Source organism: Seriola lalandi, unplaced genomic scaffold (assembly GCF_002814215.2).
Source record: "Seriola lalandi dorsalis isolate HSWRI2012SDOR001 ecotype SW California unplaced genomic scaffold, Sedor1 jcf7180002054748, whole genome shotgun sequence".
NCBI lineage: Eukaryota > Metazoa > Chordata > Actinopteri > Carangiformes > Carangidae > Seriola > Seriola lalandi.
The window spans coordinates 5040999-5063187 of record NW_019525301.1 but is presented as its reverse complement, the minus strand read 5'-3'; the positions used below and the strand labels follow the sequence as shown (position 1 = coordinate 5063187).

The following is a 22189-nucleotide window of genomic DNA, read 5'->3' as shown; positions in this document are numbered from 1 at the left end:
ACAAAACTCAGTTTAACCCCTGACTGTGCATCATGGCGGAGGTGAATGAAGATTCAAAATGTTTCAGTCAGTGTGATAGGGACAACACACTCCTGTGTTTGAGTTCAAACACAGGACTATAGCTGCAAACACTCCTGTGTTTGAGTTCAAACACAGGAGCTATGAACTATGATCAACATAGTTTTGAATCAGGAGTTGATACTCCTCATCTCAGCTCTCTTCTCAGTCCTCCCCCTCTCTGTCCATTCTCCTCCACATCTCCTGCTTCCACCTCATTTCCCCATCCTCCTCCTCTCTTTGCTCTCCTTGTTGTTTAGCCCTTGCCTTTCATCTCCTCCTCCTCCTCCTCCTCCTCCTCATCCTCCCCCTCCTCCTCATCCTCCTCCTCATCCTCCTCCCCCTCCTCCTCCTCCTCCTCCTCTAGTAGTTCCTAATCAGTCCAGTGGTTGTGGCCTGAGTCGACCCTCTTCACAGCGTCCAGGCAGATTACAAATGTATAGGCATGTTCATGGTGGACCGAGTGTAATTGCACATCTGTCCACATCTGTCCACATCTGTCTTTCAGTTTGTGTCAATTCAGTTCATTTTAATTCAGCTCACTTTATTTCAATTCACTTCCGTTCTGTACATTTTATTGGGAATACTTAATTTATTTCTTTTTAATTCACATAACTTCATCTCAGTTCATTTCAATTTAATTAATTTTAGTCAAGTTCATTTAATTTAACATCAGCAATAACACTGAAACTTGATTTAAATTTAAAATAAGATATTTGAGTAAGACAGCAGTACACGTTCAACTCCACTGACAGCGTGAATTCTCTGTGTTGTTGGAGCTCATTGTAAAACAACCTCTCTGTCTCATGTCAGGTTTTGGATTGAAAGTTTTGCTTTTTGGCCTCTGAAGTTTGTTTGGGAACACATGTGCCACATCCAGCAAATCATCTCCAGTGTTCACATCCATGCATTTCCAGTAATGATGTGAACATAAACGACTGCAACAATCCCCTTCACTCTCTGCTCCTTCCTCATTCTTCATCACTGTCTCTCCATCGCTGCTCTGCTGACTGACAGCTGAGAGAGAGAGAGATAGACAGAGACACACTGGGAGAAAGGAGGCTGGTGTTTTGGGGTATGGGTGGAGGGAGGGGGGTAGTTTAGACTCTGATTTGCCTTTGTGGTGTCCTGCAGGCCAGGGAGCTGCTGGAGAGTCGGTCCAGTTTCCTCCATCCTTTGCTTGGCCTCAGGTCTCATCAGTGCTGTCGTGAGGAATCTCATTTGTCACACACATGGAGGGAAATCCAACACACACACACACACACACACACACACACACACACACACAATGCAGCTGCAGCTAAAGTGAGAGCTGCCACTTGCAACGGCAGAGGTGGCGACAGCGCCGGATTGGCCAGGCCTGGTGATTTGTGACGACAGGCCTGTTTGACTGGCAGCTACAGTGGCAGCAGGCCGGCTACAGCTAACAACACAGTGTCACTACACTTCCTCTTACCAACACAGGGAGCAGTGTCAACACCACACCTACTAACCTAGACCACGGTTACACTGATATCTGGGTCATACTGGCCTTTTATTATCAGGCCTGACAGTGTAACAGTAGCCTGTTACATTACACCACTCTGTTTGTCCTGAGGGCGGCACTAGAGGGAAGCCCACAGGGTCATTCGCATCAAAGGTCCATCCTCTGGGAGCATGAATGCATTTATCAGATATGATAATCTCGTATTTATTTTATGTTTATCTTGTGTATTGTCGGCCTGAGGGGGGCACTACAGTGGAGAGCTCATGGGAGTGTCCAAACTGGAAAGAGTTCAACCTACAGAGAGCATGAATGTGCTCAGTTAAATTCAAATCCTTCACTTGAAGTGGTGAATTTCATGTGTGGAGGTAGAGCTTTTGGATGATTTGGTCCAGAAAAACTATTGGATGGATGGTTGCTACGTACATTCATGTTCCCCTTTGCCTTTCTCTGCATTTATTTTAAATTGTTTTAATTTATGACCAAACACCTACAGAACGAATGATATCCCCATCATCCTCAGCTGTGCTTTGTGTTAAGAGCTATTTAGCAAATGATAGCGTGGTAGCAGGTGAATGCAGTAAATATTACCTGCATGTTAATGTTGTCATTATGAGCATGGTGACGGAGCTGCTGGCCTGGCAGCCTTCACATTTGGGGGTATTCATAAACAGACACATTCCACACATGTGCACATAAAAACATGATATTCACCTGCTCACGACATCTGCAGCTTGTGCAACGGCTTAACAAGAATAGGACGAGCATGTGGAGTAAAGTATACATGGTATATAGTGTAGAGAACTAACTTTAATTAAAACTCCACATTTTCCTCTTCTTCTGTGTTTCATTTGAAGTGTTGATCCATAAGAAGATATATTTGTGGTTTTAAGAAACAAAAACCATCTCAGGCTTCTCCCTGGAGCTCTAGTTACAACAGGTCGGTAAGCCAATCAGAAAAGAGGAGGCTCTGAGCCTCTCTTCTGATTGGCTGACCGATAAAAATATAGCAGGTTTTAGGGAAACCGTCAGAGAAACCAAATCCTGCAACGTTGGATGGTAGGCGGGGCTTGGGGCACGGCTGAGGGCGGTAACTGCTTTGATGAAAGCAAACTCTCAACTGCGGTGATGAAATTAAGTCACATAGCTTTTGATGCACGGATGAATAATGTGAACAGCAAAGCAGAGTGGGGTCAGACAATCATTGCAGCTTTATTGTGGTAAAGATAAAAATATAAAGCCTTTATTACACTGCTCTTCCACCTCTGCATCTTTCACCTAAAATGAAGCCCAGTTCTTCTAAAATTCAGTGATAATATCTATACACATCCGCTAACCCCTCCCTCCACCCACCACTGTAGTAACCCCCCACCGGCCGCCCCCCCTGACACCCAACTACACACTTAATATTCCTCACACTCATTTCCAAGCACCACAACTACACATATTTTTCACTTTTTATTTTTTTTTATAAATAAATAAGCAACCAGACTAACCACATGTATTATGCACATGACAAACAGAAAGTGTTTCCTATTAGGGAGTGTTTACACACTGTTTAACACTGAGTGAGGTGGTTAAGGGATCTAATGAGCCCCCTCCCTCCAAAAGTCTAACACAGATGTTGTGATGGAAATAAAAAACAGTCTGGGTCACTAAGTGTTTAAAGATGCAACGTCTAAACTAAAATGTGTAGCAGATAATTCATTCATTTTGCACTACATAATTTATTTCTAGTATTCATTATCATCGTTATTAATGTGGTTAGTCCCATGATGTGTTTACATGCCGTCAGATATGTAGGAAAAACAAATGTCCTATTGGAGATGGAATTTGAATGGCAGCTTTTCGTGCACCGCCCTGAACATGTTGGAAAAACATGTTAATAATGAACCCTACAGGTGAAGTGTAATGACATTGTAATGACATCTCTCTCTATGTTACTGGACAATGTTACAGACAGGAAGTTATATTATCATCTGTCTCTAAAATGTTTGTCATTGATGATTTGATTTGGAAGATATTGAGAATAAAAAGTGTTGTACTGAACATATTGAAGGTAGTTATAGCTGGAGTTTAAAGACATGTGGCACATCAATGATTGCTGAGGAAGAGGTTTATACTGAGGGACAGCTGGAGGTGAGGATTTGTGGTGTAGTATGGTTAAGAGCTGACTTCTCCTGAGCTGGCTGCTAAGTCAACATGTCCTGTCTGTGTAATTGGTACAGGTGAGTCAGTACACCTTTGCCATGTGCAGCTACAGAGAGAAGAAGGCGGAGCCTGTGGAGCTGCTCCAGCTGGATGGCTACACTGTGGACTACACCGATCCCCAGCCAGGTAACAGAGACCACTTCACAACGATGTCACAATGTGTCACAATTCGAAATGCAGATTTGTTTTTCAAAGCCACTGCACAGCTTTAGTCCGCCCACACAGGTGACACACTTCACTCTATGGGGTTCAGGTCTGGAGACTGTGCTGGTCTTCATCATGTGATCATTATGTTGCTGTAGGATGAAGCCCTGACCAACAGTCAGTCTTCCTCTGTTGCTGGTCTGTTTCCCTCCACTCTGACACCAGTATACAGTCCTACTTCCTGCAGTACAGTGTTGTCATGGTGATGATCAGAGGGTGAAGTGACACAGTTGGTGCAGACAGAGCGTTTGTCAGTCACCAAGCTGCAGGAAGCGTTTCATTAACTTTCAAGGCTTCATTAACTTTCACCGCTGCAGTAAAGATGGAGTTTTCTTCATCCCTGAAAAAGATGTTCTAACACATTAAACGATTTTTCAGTTTTTTGTTTCACAAAGACTGGTTAGTCTAATGCAAGTCAGGCTGTTTCACAATAATGAAGACTTTAGACACCTAGCCCCGAGACTAACTCAGGGGCCAGTTTCACAAAGACAGACTTTGACTGTGTCTTTTATATATGTATGTATAAAATAATCAGACTTCAGATAAACGTCTAAATTCATCTGTTGCACAAAGCAGTTTAGTTCTTGACTACATTAAGCCGGACTGTGGGACAATGAATTCTGGGTAAACTAAGATTTTTTTCAAATAAAAAAAAAAGGGCTGACTGAGGAACCATGTCCCACTGCTTAGTTCCTTTTACCCTCAGCAGAAAATGTTTGTCCTTTTGAGGAATTCAACACGTTTTACGTGGGAAATTTAGCAAAGAGTGAAACAATAAAAATAAAAATCTGATTTGGTCTCTAAAAACTCTTTCTCTTGTCTTTACTCTCTCCATAACAATGTCAGCAAACCACAAATTATGAGCCATGTTTTCCTGTTTTTTGTTGTTGGGTGCTGTTGCTCAGCGCAGGGTCATTGTTTGTTACCATGGGAACATTGGTCTCAGACCTGAGTTAGCCTGGGGGTAAGGTGTCTAATGTTTTTGTCTTAAAATGAGCCAGTCTTTATTTTTGTGAAACAGTCTGACCAACATTAGACTGATCTGTGAGCAACATGAAGACTGGACCAGCACTACAGAGCAGTCTGACATATATCTTCACTAAATTTCCCTCTTTTTTTCAGCTGAGGTTTCAGTGTCAGTATCAGGAAGGAAAAAATGGCATCAAAACATCTTCACCTGTGGCCTACGTGTGCTCGGCCATATTGATATTTAATATCACAGAGAAAGTTAGAGGTTCCATCAGGAAAGTTCACCTTTATTTTACTGTCACACACTTCCTGTCTGCACTAATACACAAAGTCACATATTTTCAGTGCAGACAGAGGAGGAGAAAGACGCATTAACACACACTTGTTTTTGAGTTCTACATTGAGTGAAGTTATCCCAATACAGTAAGAGCCTTCAGATCTTCAGGTCATCAGCTGTGAAAACTGATCCACCAAACAAGAGCTGGTGAATCCCTTCTGGCCACATCAAAGATCACATACAATTCATGTGAACCATTGGACATTCATAAAGGTTGTTGATGTACGTGATGTACCTATACAAGGAAAAATCTAGGATACATCCTCTGTCCGTCTCTCAGGTCTGGACGGAGGTCGGACATTCTTCAACGCTGTGAAAGAGGGCGACACTGTGATCTTTGCCAGCGATGATGAACAGGACCGAATCCTGTGGGTGCAGGCCATGTACCGAGCCACTGGACAGTCACACAAGCCAGTTCCTCCTACCCAGGTCCAGAAACTCAACTCGAGGGGGGGCACAGCACCACAGCTGGATGCACCCATTTCTCAGTTCTGTAAGTTTCCATTTCTGATTCTTTGCTTCACCACAAATAGGCTGCAGTTTTCTAACTGATGATGTGTCATCCATTGTTTTTGGTCTAATCGTTGTTTTTGAGGAAAATAATTGAGCCTGCTTTTATAAAATAAACAGTTTTCGACAGTTAACTTGGAATTGGCACCTGAAGCTGACACTTATTGATTAAACTCATCATAGGAAAATGTTCGGCCCCATTTAATGTTGTGTGTCCTCAGTTTGTCTCCTCCTGGTCTTGTACTCTACATGTTGCTGTTATTCTTTCTCTGTGCGCTGCTTTGCTCTTTGTCGTAGAACTGCGGTAGTGTTAAAGTGTCGGCGGTTTTTCTGTTTGCCTTTATGTTTCTGTTTGTTTCTTCTTCTTCTTCTTCTTCTTCTTCTTCTTCTTCTGACCCTGCTCTCTTGTAGCTGGATTAAAGGGTAAGTGCTTTCCTCCCCTTTCTTTCTCTTTCCTCATGTTGTCTTCCATCGCTCTTCCACAGTTAATAACTTTCTATTTGTTATTTATGACAGAAATACATGACACATGAGCTTCTCTGTAGTCTGCATGCAGACATGATTTACTCTGGCTGTGCTTCTGTCTGCATATTTGCCGTCTGTACTGCAGGGCTCGACCATACTTGTGTCACACAGAAATGCTGGTTGTTTCTTTCGGGAATTAGATTTGTCAGAAAGCAGTATTAGAAAACAAAGCATGAGTGGTTGTTTGACTTTTAATCTTATAATACAAAAGCTAAATAAAATTGAAATACAAGGCTAGACAAGAGAGAAATTTAAAATATTTAGTTTCAGTCTATTTAATATTCTGAGGCAGGTGATGCTGAGAACGTTTCTTAACGACCAAAAGACACATGGACAAAGGTTTACAGTTGTATAATAGTTTTTTCTTTTCATGGGGACTTCATGAGTGATTCCTGTGAAGTCACAGCATGTCCGTTTCTCAACAAGAACTGTGATGGCTGCTGTGTCACCACTGTATCATCGGCCAACGTAATAACAGTCCACGAACGTAATAAACCACAAACGTAATACAAATCTGCAGCTTTTAATGTAATAATCCCACAAACGTAACAGCAATTGCCTACCACAAATGTAATACGTAATTTTCTGCAAATGTAATTGCTTGCTGGTTTATTTACTTTCACACCTGCCAATGGGTTCGAGTCAGCTCATTAGAAAATATCATGGGTTTGGGCGGAGCGGGTCAAAACGTGTCAAAGCAGCGCTCTGAGTAAGTTATGTAACTTACAGAAACATTGCGCACAGTATATATATATATATATATATATATATATATATATAAAGAGGAGCACAGTACCATTAAAACTTGCTCTGCGTGTGTATGGGTGCGCATGTGTGCGTGTGTGTTTGCATTATATTGTTGTGCTTATGTGTATGTATTTGTGTGTGTGATCTCGTATGAGATGTACTGCATTTGTATATTAAACCTATAAAGTTCTGTTTGGACAATGCGAATCATCAAAATTCACCATACCGCCACAGGCAAGTCCTGCAACATAAATTAAAATGCTAAAGGTCTTAAGATAAGACTGACCAAATATAATGTCGATCAGATTAATTCCCTAGGAGGAGTTTGTTTGAAGTCTTGAAATCTAAAAAAATTGCTGATTAAATTTCCTGTTGGGTTCAGGGTATGGGTTGTGTTTATGTTTTTTGTAGGTTTTGACATGCTACATGTCCCTACCAAGTTTCATGCATGTAGCTGAAACCCAGTGCGATTTATGCCACAATAGCGGGCACTATCGAGCCATTTGTGCAAGACCCATAAAATATTGAAATTTTCACCACACCTGACGTGTGCAAAATGTTGGGCATCAGAAGGCCCTCAAAAAGACCATTTTCATTCAGGAATAATAATAAACAACAAGGTTTCAATAAGGTTAGCATCAATTTTTGATGTAAATAAATGGAAACAAAATTCAATCATGAAAGATTACTTCAAGACATGTTATAGATGTATATGAAATACTTTTCTTTGAATAATAGTGTGTCTAACTTTTTTCTTCGTAAAAAAACTATATCAAATTCTCTTCTTTAAAATCCTTAAAATGACATCTAAGCTTTCTCCCTCGTTAAAAACATTTCAATCCTGTTTTTATAAATATATTAATAATAAAGTCGATAAAAAAAAAAAGGGCTAATGTTAGTGCTGTCGGATTCCCTGTCTTTTCCTAAATCCTAAGAAATCACATTCACATTTTTCCTTCACCTCATGACGTTTTCCATCGAGGTTGAGAAGTGGTTAGAGAGGAGACTATTTTCACTTTTCGACCACAGCCCTTCTTCTTCTTCTTCTTCTTTTTCTTCTCCTTCTTCTTCTTCTTCTTTTTCTAGTAGATGTAATAATAGTAATGTAGTAAAGTAGTAAGTATTAAATTATGGAGTATACTTGGCTTCTTAAAGCAGCAGAAAAAGCCTCTACCTCTGAGCTCCTTCTGCTTAGTGAAGACTCAGACCAAAAACATCTGGATTCATCTGCAATCATCTGTTACTCCAACTGGATGAACAGATGACTGCATCAAAATGCTTATCAGAAGCCATTTATTAATTACACAAAAACAAAAAATTTCAGCAGACAGTAGCTCTAGAACGCTAAATGCACAATTGCCTCAAAGAGAAATGCATGCCGATCAACACAACCTATAAAGGAAAAAATTGCTTCCTGTGTTCATTTGTGTAAGTGAATTTAGTGAGTGACTTGTTTTTGACACAACCTCTGGAATCCCACTGAGTCCCAGCAGCTGGTAATTACCAAGTTAAAAGTGCAAGGCCATGAATAATACAGTGTGGTTGCTGCACAATTAAATCAGGCAGCAATCAGTCAATGTTACCAAATAACTACTTGGCAGTTAACACCTGGATCAGCGCAATGAATAATATAACGTCATGTTGCCCCCACCCTCACCCTCACCCTCACCCTCACCCCCTGATCCAAATCAAAATAGACTACATTAAAACACTGTAACAACAAAGGCAGGATGAAGAATTTTGTGTTAAGCTGCTGAGACATGAAATTATATCTTCAGTGAACTCTTTTTACTCCGATGACAACGAGAGAGTTTTCATTGGTTTTATTTTGGTGCCGTAAAACATGATTACAGATGTAGCTTGAGAGAAATGATAAAGTTTGAGAGGCTTTTTGAATTTAGTTTTCATATTCAAGAAGAAGAAATACATTCTTCTTCTTCTATTGTTCTTCTCTAACTAGGATAAACACAACTGTGGTGCCCTTGAGCAAGGCCTTAACCCCAGCTGTTCCAGCAGACAAACCTGTTTTAGCCACTTACATCACTCAGCTTCTGTGCTCCTGCTGCTCAGACAACCCCACGTCTAACAACACAAACTGTCACTTTAAAATAATAACAACTTTATTTATATCGCACCTTTAAAAACAGAATTTACAAAGTGCTTTGACAAATGAATCAAAAGCAACGATGATCAAAAGCAAGACAGAAAATGGGTAGAGTTACAGAGGGAGGACAAATAATATAATTCAATATAGATAAGACGTCATATAGATACACACACACACACACACACACACACAAAAAAAAAAAAAATTTAAAAATCAATTCTAAAACAGACAGGGAGTCGATAAAGGGAAGCGATCAGGGTGATGCTATGTCGTCTGTTTAACCCAGTAAGAAGCCGAGCTGCTGGATTCTGAACTAGTTGGAGGCGGGAGAGTGATTTATGATTTATACCAGAGAGGAGGGAGTTGCAGTGGTCCAGTCTTGAGAAGATGAATGCATGAATGACTTTTATCAGATCAGGTTGTGAGATGATGGGTTTGATTTTGGAGATGGATCTTATTTGGAGGAAGCAGGACTGAACAACTTTTGTAATGTGGCGATCAAAGGTCAGGTGTGAATCGAACAGCACTCAAACAGATTTCTGGTGATGGGTTGAACATTCGCAGACCAGGGATCATGGTCTTGGTGTTTTGAATGTGACTCTTTGTTAAGATTGATTCATCTGTTGAACTGCTGCTGTATTTCATATTAAACTGGTCTGTTGTGTAAATGTTTGTCTTGTGTATTTGATTTAACTTCCTGAACTGCTTTGGTAGTGTCAACAGAGCTCATGTGGCCTGACGTGTGAAGTTTGTCTTTGTTCATTTTTTCTCAATTTGAACAGTTAGTTCTTCATTTACATTTGATTTCATTTTGACCCGTTCAACTGCTTCACTTTGCTGTGTCGTGGTTGAGCTGTTCCCGCTGACTCATTGACTGTGTGCACTGATGAGCTTTGTTATGGGAGAATCAGACGAACAGTAAGGCAAGGCAAATTTATTAGTATAGCACATGATCACACACAGAGGTCATTCACTGTGCTTAACAGAAATAAAAGAATCATAAAAATAAAAAGCAAAGAGTTTAAAAACACAGATTATAAAATAGATAATATGTCACCGCAGAGGAGAATAGAGCCGTTTTTAGCTTCTTTTTAAAGCCTGTTACAGTTTGCGTCAGATTGATCACTGTGAGCTGGCTGCAGCAGTGGGCAGCATAATGGCTGAAAGCCATTTCACCCTGGTTAGCTTTAACTCTGGGCTCCACTCACTGACCAGCTCCTGCAGATCTGAGAGACCTCGAGGGCTCATATACATGAAACATCTCCGAAATGGTCGTATCAGGTAAACCAGTGAGGAGAGCGCTGTGATAATCCACTCTGGAAGATGTAAAGGCGTGAGTTTCTCTTGGTTAGGCACAGTCTCTGAGTAATAAAAGAGATGGGAAAAGTTGAAGAACAGCTCAGTGCAACAACTGTTACTCTTCACTTTTTTTATACTCAATTATTATAGTAACAACTCACTGTCAAGAGATTCAACACACGTCAGGAGAGAGAATCCCACAAATATCTCAATTCCCTGCTGATGTTTAAAACTCAGAACAGCTGTGAGGTTGCAAACATCAGCTGCTGGGAGCTGTGACAAAATGATGAACTGTATCTTCATCATTAAATGTGTGGCGGTGTATGGTTAGTTTTGGGGAATCAGAGATCTGGATGCGTTTGTGGTCAGTCCACAACAAAAGCCAACCATGTGCTCAATAGCCCCGGACGCTTCAGACCATCAAACCCAGGACCAGCAGTGTGTCCGCTGCCTCCCGGTTCCTCTCCTCTGGATCTATAAATGAATAGCAGCCATCAATCACTGTCAGGGCAGTCCCTCCCCAGCCCAGACGGACGGGGGTGACTGATGTCACTGCATGTTACTGTCCAGCCCTCCCGCCTCCACTCCTGCTCACTCACATCAAACAGACCTGACAAGCCACCAGCTACAGACCAAAGGGGCACCACAATGTCACCTTTTTAGATTTTTGGGGGGAGGGTGGAACTTTTTGAGGGGACACAATCAGCTCCCAGCGTCCCGCTCTTTGTTTTGTTTGCTGATTGACAGCTGGGGTGCCTTCACTGGGCAGTGAAGAGGACGCTGGCTGACAAATCTCTTGATTGCCGTGTAGCTCGGTATAACCTTCATTCACATCTGTCCCAAGTTTGTCCTGAGTGACGGGACAGACTGTGTCCACACTGGACACACACACACACACACACACACACACACACACTCACTGTGTGTTCACAAGAAAAGTTACAGTCTACGACGAGCTAAACGAGACCCTGTGGAGTCGGAGGAGTTAGTTTTCATAACTGCCTGGATCAGTATTGATGATAATGTTTATACCACATGCTGCCAGCAACGAAACCATATTTATACTTTGGGAAACAGACTCCTAGTGTTGTTGCTGCTGTGTGTTACTGAGGAGTCGACAGTAAGAGACTGGACACAACACTGCCGTCTGAGCCTGTTCTTCACGCCATGGAGTATCTGTATCTGTGCAGATACTGAGCGCAGTAAACATTTGTGCTTTTCTCCTGTTTTCCTGAGTGTTAGTAACAGGTGAAACCAGTAGCCTTCACGAGGACGCGGACTCTGTGTGGCGATCAGAAAATAATGAGCGAGTATTCTCTATCTGGGTTTCTGTCGCAGTTTTGAAGAAAATAGAAGAAAAGTCGGTAAAACACAGTTGTGAATGTTCTGTGTTTCCAGTCAGTGATGTTATGTGAATAAAGCTGGGTTTTCTCCTCTCATGATATTATCGCAATTAAATGTGAGCAATGAAACGTGACGATGTTGGGACGACTGCATCCACGGCAGCATGTGTTGTGGTATTCAATCGAAGGGGACGAGGGCGTCTGGTGCACATGATGATGGAAACACAAACCTCTTGTATCTGGCAGTGGCTACATATCACGGATGTTTGGGATATCATGTGATGACTCAAGTCATGTCATGTGACTTAAAAGCAGATGAAGTGTTTCCATTGCTTTGTCAAATGGTCTGAAAAATACAGAAACTGAGAAAGGTAAATATTCTTTTATCCCGTTATCTTGAGATAACAAAGCTTTATTTTCTCGAGTTAACAGAATTGCCATAGTTGCAAAAATATTTGCAAGTATGGCCTTTCTTGGTTTCCAAAGAAAAACCACCAACTTATACATTCTTTTATGACGTTTGGTCACATTGGTGGTGCAGATGATGCTCAGTGCTTTTGTTGCACATTCAATGCATGTTTTTGGTCTCAAAGCTGACGGGACAGACGTAACTCTGGGTAATAGAAGCTGAGGGACTTCACATTAATGAAGTGGAGGTGTAGATCAGTTCATGTGTTGTAGCTGTTCTAAGGCAGACCTTCATTCAACCATTTTACTCCCATGGCGACTCCATGTTTTTGGGCTTTGAGTTATATTTATACACTGTATACATTATATTTCTATACATTGTTTTTGACCTAATCAATCAGTAACTGGTAACTCTCAGTACGAGCAGTCAGGTGAATATAAAGCTGGTGTCTGAGTAAAAGGTGCAACAGTGGGACATTAACATATCATGGAGTATTTGTTAACATACTGACATGTAGTTCCCCCCTCCCCTTTGCATCAGCCAGTAGGTTTGTATGGATTTACAGCCCCCCAGCCTTGTTATTCTCCACTCCCTCCTACTGCACTCTGATGTAAGTGTACACACAACCTGAAAATTTGTTGTCAAATATTATTAAAGGCTCCTTAGTGTGGCGCTGCCATGTCCTCGGCTCATTCCCAACCCATGAGCTTTTCAGGACAGCGGTTAATTAGGGGCCACACCAGGGGGCTGGGGCCACCAACACTGCAGTGAAGTGGTATTAGAAATGGGGGGGGGGGTTAATGGTGACTGGAGGATTATATTGCGCTCTAATGCAGTCCTGGTTCTTAGTTTTCTTAAATTGCAGGGTTAAGGTGTTTGGATTAACATGTAACTGGCCTGTTAGTTGTCAATGCAGTGTCCTGTTAAAAGGCCCCGTACTTGGCTATTGAAAAGTCAGTCACATGATTGTCAAAGCATTTTAATGAGTCCAGAGGGAAAGTAACTTTAAGTTAATCTCTCAGGCTTTTTGTTTGTTTGTTTGTCTTCTTTTAATGCTGTCACTACTAGAACAACATTAAGACATTGTGCTGTTGAAGCAACATTTTCAATGTTAATCCATTGTGGTTGATTGATTGTGGTCTTTCTCTTCGCTACCTACTTATATCGTTTATGCTTTAAATGCTTTCTAGTGGTATTCATCTAAAACTTACATGATTTTGTACCAGCGTTTTGATCGGCTTTCGCATGAACCTCAAATGCAAAGGTGGGAGAATTGAGTTTGTTTAATTCTCTGTCCTTCTTCACTGTCTATTGATGAGCTAGGCAACAAATCCTTATGTTCATGACTTTGTGCCTCTGCAGCAGTAAAATACTGTGGTGGCACGGCCAGCTGCCAGTGTAAGTGATCCTGTGGGTACCAGTGCTGGGCAAGTTACTCAGGAACTTATTACTTCATATCAAAAGTACTTGTACTCAGCTCATGCAGCTCCTTTTACAAATAAATCCACTTTATTGGAACTACTGACCTCATAGAGGAGGGGTCCACAATCAAACTGCATGAACACAGCCTCTATTAATCAAAATTACTCAAAACTACCTTTGCCCTGCTCTGCCCAACACTGCTGGGAACCCAACAAACTCTGTCTTAGCTTTGATGGTCTTGCACCTCATCTACACAGCTGCTGTCCTCCTCAGTATCGACCAGACAGGATGTGTATTGCTATACATTACAATGTTTTGGCAGCCCGGTACAAAATCAGTGTGGTTCTATGCACAAGTCAGAGGAAAATGACTTGAACCTGAAAAGATGTTTGGAGTGTATAGACACGAGATATGAAATATACATAAACACAACATGACCCCCAGACTTAGAGCTATAACCTTCACATCACCCTCACCTCCCGAAAACTGTCCTTTCCACCTTTACCCTGCCTGTTGAGTCAAAACTGGCAACCCGCAACAAGAGCCCATAAGGGACTCATTCACTGGACACAATGACCTAATAACTGACTGGTACATGTTTTATGTGACTTTTCATGTTGGTTATTAGATTTTATGCTAAGACTGCACCAAAACCATCAGTGGGTTCAGTATTCAGTGGAATATTCATCATTTGTATACTGATACTTCTGAAGTGTCAAAACTTGTGTCCATTATAAATGGTTACTTTAATGTCTTGCAGAATCTAATATGTTTAATTAATCCGATTATTAATGTTAAAATTGTATTTAATTTGTCTATCTGTCTGTCTGTCTGTCTGTCTGTCTGTCTGTCTCCTGATTGGATGGGGGATATGGGTGTGTACAGATGCTGATCGAGCCCAGAAACACGGCATGGATGAGTTCATTTCAGCCAACCCCTGCAACTTCGACCACGCCTCGCTCTTTGAGCTGGTACAGCGCCTCACCCTGGATCACAGACTCAACGACTCCTACTCCTGCCTGGTGAGGAAAAGGCTTTATCTCAGTCTGTCACTGTGGAGCTGTCATCCTCAGTGCTGTGCTACAGTAGGTTAAAAGTCTGGCAGCAGAGTTCTGTACAGTGGAGATTGGAGACGATCAGTAGATTTCTGGTTGAGACAAGTAAAAAGACTAACGCAGCTAATGTCTGTTCAGTTTGTTCATCTGCTGCTTATGCACATTACACATGGGTGACAAAAACAATCCAGCAGTGAAATCTGGGTAAAGCATGGCGAAGATGCACTTTGTGTTCTGAACACACACTGAGGATGCACTCAGGCCATATTCACATTCATGTCCACTTAATCTATGTGGTATCTATGGGTTAGGATGACATGAGCTTCCTGCCTTGTGGTCTTCTATGGCATTTTTATGTTTGTATTAACACACAGTTGTATGCAATTTCTGGGCAAGTTCCCTATTTTGTTGATCTCTGAAGTAAATAAAACCTGAGCAGCAAACACTGTCCATCAAAGATGAACTTTTCTTAAAATAGTAATGGACTGCTGTTTTTTAACTTCATGATTTAAAAAAATTCTTGCAGATCACTTCAGGTTCTGAGATATTTATCAGCTGTTGTGCAAACACAGCAGGGTTAAGACCCACCCACATGTGTGTTTGAGTCATTCCAGAAGCTTCAGCTTGTGTTTCTTGAAGTAGATCATTGTGGATCTTGAGGTCTTCTCTGGTTTGATTTTGGTGGCTAAAAATCAAAGGTCACAGTGACCTCACAAAACATGAGTTTGGCCTTGTGAACGCAATATCTAAAGAACTCCTTAAAGGGGATCCCCTCAAATTTGGCACAAACCTTCACTTTGACTCAAGTACAAACTGATTAGAGTTTAGTGGTCAAAGGTCAAAGGTCAGTGTGACCTCTCAAAACACTTTTTAACCATTACTCAAGACTTCACAGCGATTATGAGAAAACTTCACACAAATGGTTCATATTTTGTGGATAAACAAGGATGCAACCTGAAACTAGTCTGAGCGGAGGAGGCAGAAAACCACCAGGAGGTGATTCTAGTCTAACAGGTGGTGCCACCCTGGTCACATCACCTTAAAGGAATGTACTTATGCCAGCTGACAATTCCCAGTCACAGTTCTTGACCTGCCACACAAGCCTGTCAGTTATGGCCTAACAAATGAATGAAGTTCTGTTCTACAAGTAGGCTGCCCAAACCTTTGCACACGGCACAACTACTGTTGAATTCTGAAGAATTTCATGAAGTAGTTCATGAAATAAAAGCTAACACTGCCTTAAAATTTGAAGGAAGGATTCATTTTAATGCCTGTTTGTTGCATGGGTGTATTTACCGTTCACCTCAAAACTAATGAATATGTTATTATGCTCACTGATCTCCAAGCTTTTGGAAATCACTTTATGTTTACCTCATCACTACAGGGCTGGTTCAGTCCCGGTCAGGTGTTTGTCTTGGATGAGTACTGCGCTCGCTACGGCGTTCGAGGTTGCCATCGCCATTTATGTTACCTAAGCGATCTGCTGGAGAGGGCGGAGAATGGAGCCATGATTGACCCCACCCTGCTGCACTACAGCTTCGCCTTCTGTGCCTCACATGTCCATGGAAACAGGTACAAATCAAACTGCTGGTTAGTCCTGGTCTCACTTTCCCCACAGGTACAAACTGGGAAATGATAAAAACACCAAAGAATATTTTAATATTGGAAAGACTCAACTTGGAGTCTGACATGTTGATCTTTGATACGTCATCATCTTCAGTCAGTATATACAGGCACATACAGTATATGATGCAATATGTGACCGCCCCTCAGCCCCCACCCTTTTTGTTAATGCCTTCAGATGTATGCTTTAGTTGTTTCTTCTTGCCTGTCGATTAGTTTGCACTTTAAATGTTGCATGCTCACTTTTCCTCTTTTTTGTCTTTTTTTCCCGTCTTCTTTTAACCTTTTTTCCTTGTTCACTTTCGTAAAACGACTTTCCCTGCACTGTCCCAAAACCTTGCCCCACCCATCTAGTCAGCGGCTGTGTGAGTTGTTAAACTGGCCAGTATCTCAGGCCGAACTCGAACAAGCCCTTTCCTCCTCTGCCCCTGAGCTCCCTGCCCAAACTGCCAAGAGAGAACTCAAAATCATTGAGTTCATGAAGAAAAAGGACTTCAGGTCCACATTTTTCTCAGGAACTAGAAGGTAAGTGATCTCATTGACTGGAAAAGATGAATATCTTCTTAAAAAAGTTTGAGCTGTTTTTCTTATTTGTAACTTGCCAACGTAATTTCTGAGATCTGGAGATGCAGAAAAATTGTAAATCCCAGTTTTCCTGTTTTTTTTTCAACAAACACAAGTGGTCAGACACAGAAACAAATTAGGTTTGACCTGGTTATCAAAACCACTTAATGGACATTGGGGCAAAGCGAATTCACCTGAATTATCTGTTAATAATGGTCCTGTACATATAAATAATAAAAATAAACAATTACAGTGTCTGAAGTGGTGACTAAAATTATTAGAATTTTAAATAATTATAAAATCCAAATATCCTCCTTCGAATGGCTGCACTACACATTTCTCTTCCTACACACTGGAATCGTCTTCGCTGACAACACACGGTCAAAGGAAAAGAATAAGGCTCCATCAGTGGAGCTGGGTCAAAAAAAATGGGTTGACATTTTGACCCATTTCAAACATAACGCTGAAGAGAGAAAAGGTGAGTGCTGTCGGGTGAGAAGCCCTGCGCTTGTTAGAATACCACAAAACCTCAAGGTGCATCACACAGAAATTGAGGTAACGCTGAGATGTTAAAGCCTAATACTAAAGGCAGTGGTGTTATGTATTAGCATCTCACAATAACGGGACATTGCCTGCAAATGGTCCCCACTGAAAGGCTAACTAGGCTAAGCTAACCTTTTAAGACAAGTCTGTTTATTTTGGAGTGGAGTGGCTACAGCACATGCAACTTATCTGGCAAAGCGATTTGATAGTCAATTCTTGTTGATTTTTCAAGCCTTACCCACAACACATCACACAGCAGGCGCGATGAGATGTATAATCTGTCCAGCATGTCCTGGGTCTGCCCCGGATCTCCTCACCTGGACGTGCCCGCAAGACCTCCAGTGGACCGTCCAGAAGGTGTCCCAACCAGATTTCCAAACCACCTCAGCTGGCTCCTTTCGACATGAAGGATCAGCAGCTCTACTCCAATCTCCCTCCAATTATCTGACCTTAAACAATAGGTTTAAGTTCCTTCCAATTAGAGAAATCTGGCACTGGCTCCTAGACACTGGTGGTAGTGATGAGGAATGGACCTTGAGGACGGGGATATCTTCATGAGGGAAACTTCTGATCGGAAAGTTTGATTGGAGATGGTCTTGCATCCATGGTGAAGGTGGTGAAGGGGTGGAGGTGGGTTGCAGATTTTTCACGGTGCTGAAATGAATGAACAGCAGAGCGAGAGAACACAGTTTGAAAGTTTGACAGTTTACAGGTGATTGGCTGAAGGCCACTGTATAAAGTTATGATTGGATGAAGACATGAATGAGCAGATGGCGCTTATAGATGTGTGCGTGACTTGCATGCACAAGGAACTTTCACTAAGCTTCATTTTAGCCACTTGTATCTGTGATCTCAGTCTTTCATTCACTACCCAGAGCTCATGACCACAGATGAGGGTTGGAACATAGATCGACTGGTTAAACTAAAGTTTTGCCACAAAAGTTTTCCATTTAACTCACTCTTCACCACAGTTTTGTACATCGTCTGATTTACTGTCGAACAGCCTGTCAATCTCCATCCTACCCTCACTCATGAAAAACACCCAGAGATACTTAAACTCTTGCACTTGGGGCAGAAACTCAGTCCCAACCTGAACAGACCACCGTTTTCCATCAGAGAACAATGGCCTCAAATGCGAGGGGTGCTGACTCTCATCCCAGCTGCTTCACACTCGGCTGCAAACCACCTCTGTGCATGCTGAAGGTCATGGTCTGATGAAGCCAACAGAACCACATCATCTGCAAATAGCAGAGAACGTATTTGACTCGTAGCGATGGGCACAGGAACCTCATATTGCCACAGTCTCCCCCTGGTCGTAGGCCTTTTCCAAGTCCATAAACTAAAATTCTGATGACTAAATAAAGGATTAGATATGATGGAAACTACATGGACTTCTGAGAACTAAGACTAAGCTGAATAGCTGAAAAAATTACAAAAATAAATTAGGCACAGTAGCATATTCTTAAACTTGGTTTTAGAGATGCAGTTTTCAGTCAGAGATCAAATGGTGTCATGTCCTGAAGGTTCGGTGGATTGTGACACAGGAGTCATCTGGCCTGTACTCCAGTATGTACCCTGTTATCTAAGTTGCAGTATTTACCTCCTGTCTAATCTGCTGTGATGTGTTCGGACATCAAATCTGTCAGCATAACAGTTGGCCGTCTGCAGATGAAGTGTAACAAAGATAGACGAGGGCCACTCCAGCGCTGAGGGCAAAGGTCAGAGAGGGTTGTCTGTCAGTGCCTCCCCTCCACCTCCCCTCCACCTCCCCCCAACCCTCCAGCTCCCCTCCATCCTCCATCCATCCATCCATCCATCCATCCATCCAGCCCTCCCTCCCTCTGTCCTTCTGACAAACAGTGACTGAGGACAGAGGCCTTTTCTGATCAGCATGGACAGATGGACAACAGTCGCTTCAAGAGAAAGAAAAAATAGAGAGAGGGACAAATTTAAGACAAATATGATGGAAAAAGGGAATTTGATTGAAATCTGTAGAGAGAGAAATGTGGAGGTTTATCATATTCTTTTTTTCCTAGAAAAGTCTGTATGCCAGGACAGGTGAGTAATTTACACTCAGGCATCAGAAAGTTGTTTAAAAGTTTATTATTTGTATTTGAAATAAATACATCAGCATGTAAATTCATATCTTGAATTTTTTTTTTCTTAAAATCCAAAAATAATGAGCCCTACATATCTGCACATCCACATTCACACACATCAAACAGAGACCTGCTCTGTCAGTCCAGCCATTGTGCCTGGAGGTGGAGGCATGACAGGTTGACAGGTTGTCATGTGTGACGGGCCGAATGTATCCACTGCTGACACTGGTGTGGTTGCCCCTGTGTACACACCTCACCCCCCTCCCCTCCCCTCCGCCCAAACCCACCCACCCAAACCCCCTCCTAATGCCCTGTTGGCCTGGAGGTGCACCAAGTTGGACTCGGTTGCCCAGTCGCCAGCTAAAGTGTCAGGATTTAAGTTGTGTCCAGCTGAGTGTCGACGCCATGTACACTGACGTGTAGGAAATGGCTTTAAATACATAAATACATATGAACTCTTAGCTACTGTTATGTTTTACATTGCCTCTGGTGTGATTTTATGTTTTTAATTCCACTTCTGATTCTGCTCTTATTCCCTCAGTTGTTTGACTTTTAACTTTGCTGAATGAAATACAAACAAAAATAATTAATTTAATTAATTAAATCTTCACCACCAGTGAAGATGTGTTCTTCAAACAGATTGTGTGAATTGAAAATATTGGAATTATTTAATATTAAATATTAGATATACAATTCAAATGGTAATGTATAAAGATGGATTCATGTTTTCCTGGATGCAACATTTAAATTTCTTACATACATAGTATATGGTACACACATTACACACCATACACAGAAAAATCAAACTTATTTTACTTATTGTACTTTTGAAATTCCACATATTTTACAATGAATATTTTTGCTTAGAAAGCGACTTATATAATCATTCAGTTATTAAAAGAGTTAATCCAGTCTATAAGTGGAAAAATTGATTAATCAGCAAATTAATTAAACTCTTGAATAATTAACTCCTGAAATGAAAGTGTAGAAAGAAAGAAAGGATTCTGTAAATAACCAGCTAAGGACAACAGTATTCTGCACATGACTGAGGATAATGTCCAGTTTAAGCTGATTTTTTTAAAAAAATAGAATTTTAAAAATTGAAACTGCAGGAGATTTCATGTTATATAGTTTTCTACCTTAAGGCCTTGTGTGTGGATGTGCACAGAGAGGGAGATGTGAAAGTGTTGCTGGCTTTGCCGTCTGTCTGTCACTGATGGCTCATTTGCTTGTTGTCGTCATTGGAGCTGTGAGGTCATCTGGTCAAGCAAACATGAGGAAGCTGCCAAGGAACAACACGCAGCTGGAGGAAAAAAAAACACACGCACACACAAAGAGCCCTGCAGGAGTTAATTAGTGTGAAATTTTCTTATTTCATTTTCTGTCACAATGTGAAAGGTGAGATGGCTGCTTATTGTGAATTTTTAAAATGACAGTTCCTTTCCAGTTTTTGTGTTTCGCTTGCAAATTCTAATCTGACCATCAGCAACTAAACAAAGGGACCGGCAAAGCCAACCAAAACTGCAAGAAATAAGCACCACTGGAACCGAAAACTCATCCAAAATAATTCATTTTCATTTGACTAATACAAAGAACAGCCTGCTGTAACTTTCAAAACTTAAAGCAGGTACCTCTTGTTGCCGTTTTCACACCTCCTGTAACCTCTGTACCCTCCTGTTAGTTCTGTGTTTACCAAAAAAAAAAAATATGACGAAGGATAAATCTTTCTGGTTAAACTGCTGATGAGGTCAAAACTACCAATCTACAGCCTCTGCTTCATGCATCGTTTCTTCCTCAGCATCATGGTTTGAAGCAGCAGAGGCCTACAGGTGGCAGTGGCACACTGACAGTGTCTGTTCAAATGTCCATGAAAACTGAGGGGAGTCTGGATGAGCTGATCGCTGCTGATGTTGAGCAAACTGGTACCCTTCGAAATCAAACACAGCGCTCATGGAGTGCAGCAAGTGTAACACACACACACACACATGCAGTGTCTCACTGTCTGCTGAAATGACATGTCAAAGGGAGGGGAGTTGGGGGCAGGTGGGGGTGGAGGGGTGGGTTGGGGGATTGAGAGAGAGATGGAGAGTGTCGTGTCTCCTGCTTCTCGTCATGCTGTCATAGCCACCACTCCAGCGCCTCTTCTGTCACATGCACTCTGCTCACACTCCACCCTGACCCAACCATGTCACAAACAATAAAAACACATCTGATACAAATACACACACCTGCTTGTAAAGCTGTAACTGCTATCCCTGTGTTGAAATGATAAGAAGAATATGATGCAATGATGCGGTGAACCTCATGACTTGCTGTTGAGGAAGCCCTCACTACATGCAATAATAATAATAAAAAATGTAATTGAGCATAGCTAATGTAAGTAGTTTTAATTTCCTGATGATACAGAGAATAAACTGCGTGTGAATATGTGTGTGCACACAGAGAAAACCCACCAATTTTTCTTAATTTGTAATTAATTGACCTGCAGTATGCTTCTGTATTGAAACATCAGTGAGGCAGTTTATAGTTGCTAGTAATGAGGCTAGAATATGTCTCTATATCCTGTGGGGGTATGGACTGAGTTCTGTAGAACAGGTTTCATACAGGTGGACACAGGACAATTGTCTTGTTCCAAACCCGAGTTTCGGAAAAGAGTTCATATCACTGAATTCTTTTATGTGA

At 41.6% G+C, this 22189-nt stretch overlaps 1 protein-coding gene across 1 annotated transcript in view; it reads left to right on the top strand.

Annotated features, from left to right (window-relative positions):
- The window catches only part of cadpsa (Ca2+-dependent activator protein for secretion a), a 208567-nt gene that overhangs the window by 106557 nt on the left and 79821 nt on the right, over positions 1-22189 (top strand). The window contains exons 10-13 of the mRNA XM_023424816.2: positions 3769-3877; positions 5542-5754; positions 14509-14645; positions 16063-16250. Of these exons, the coding sequence (XP_023280584.1) occupies positions 3769-3877; positions 5542-5754; positions 14509-14645; positions 16063-16250 (647 nt within the window). The remainder of the gene's footprint in view (positions 1-3768; positions 3878-5541; positions 5755-14508; positions 14646-16062; positions 16251-22189) is intronic.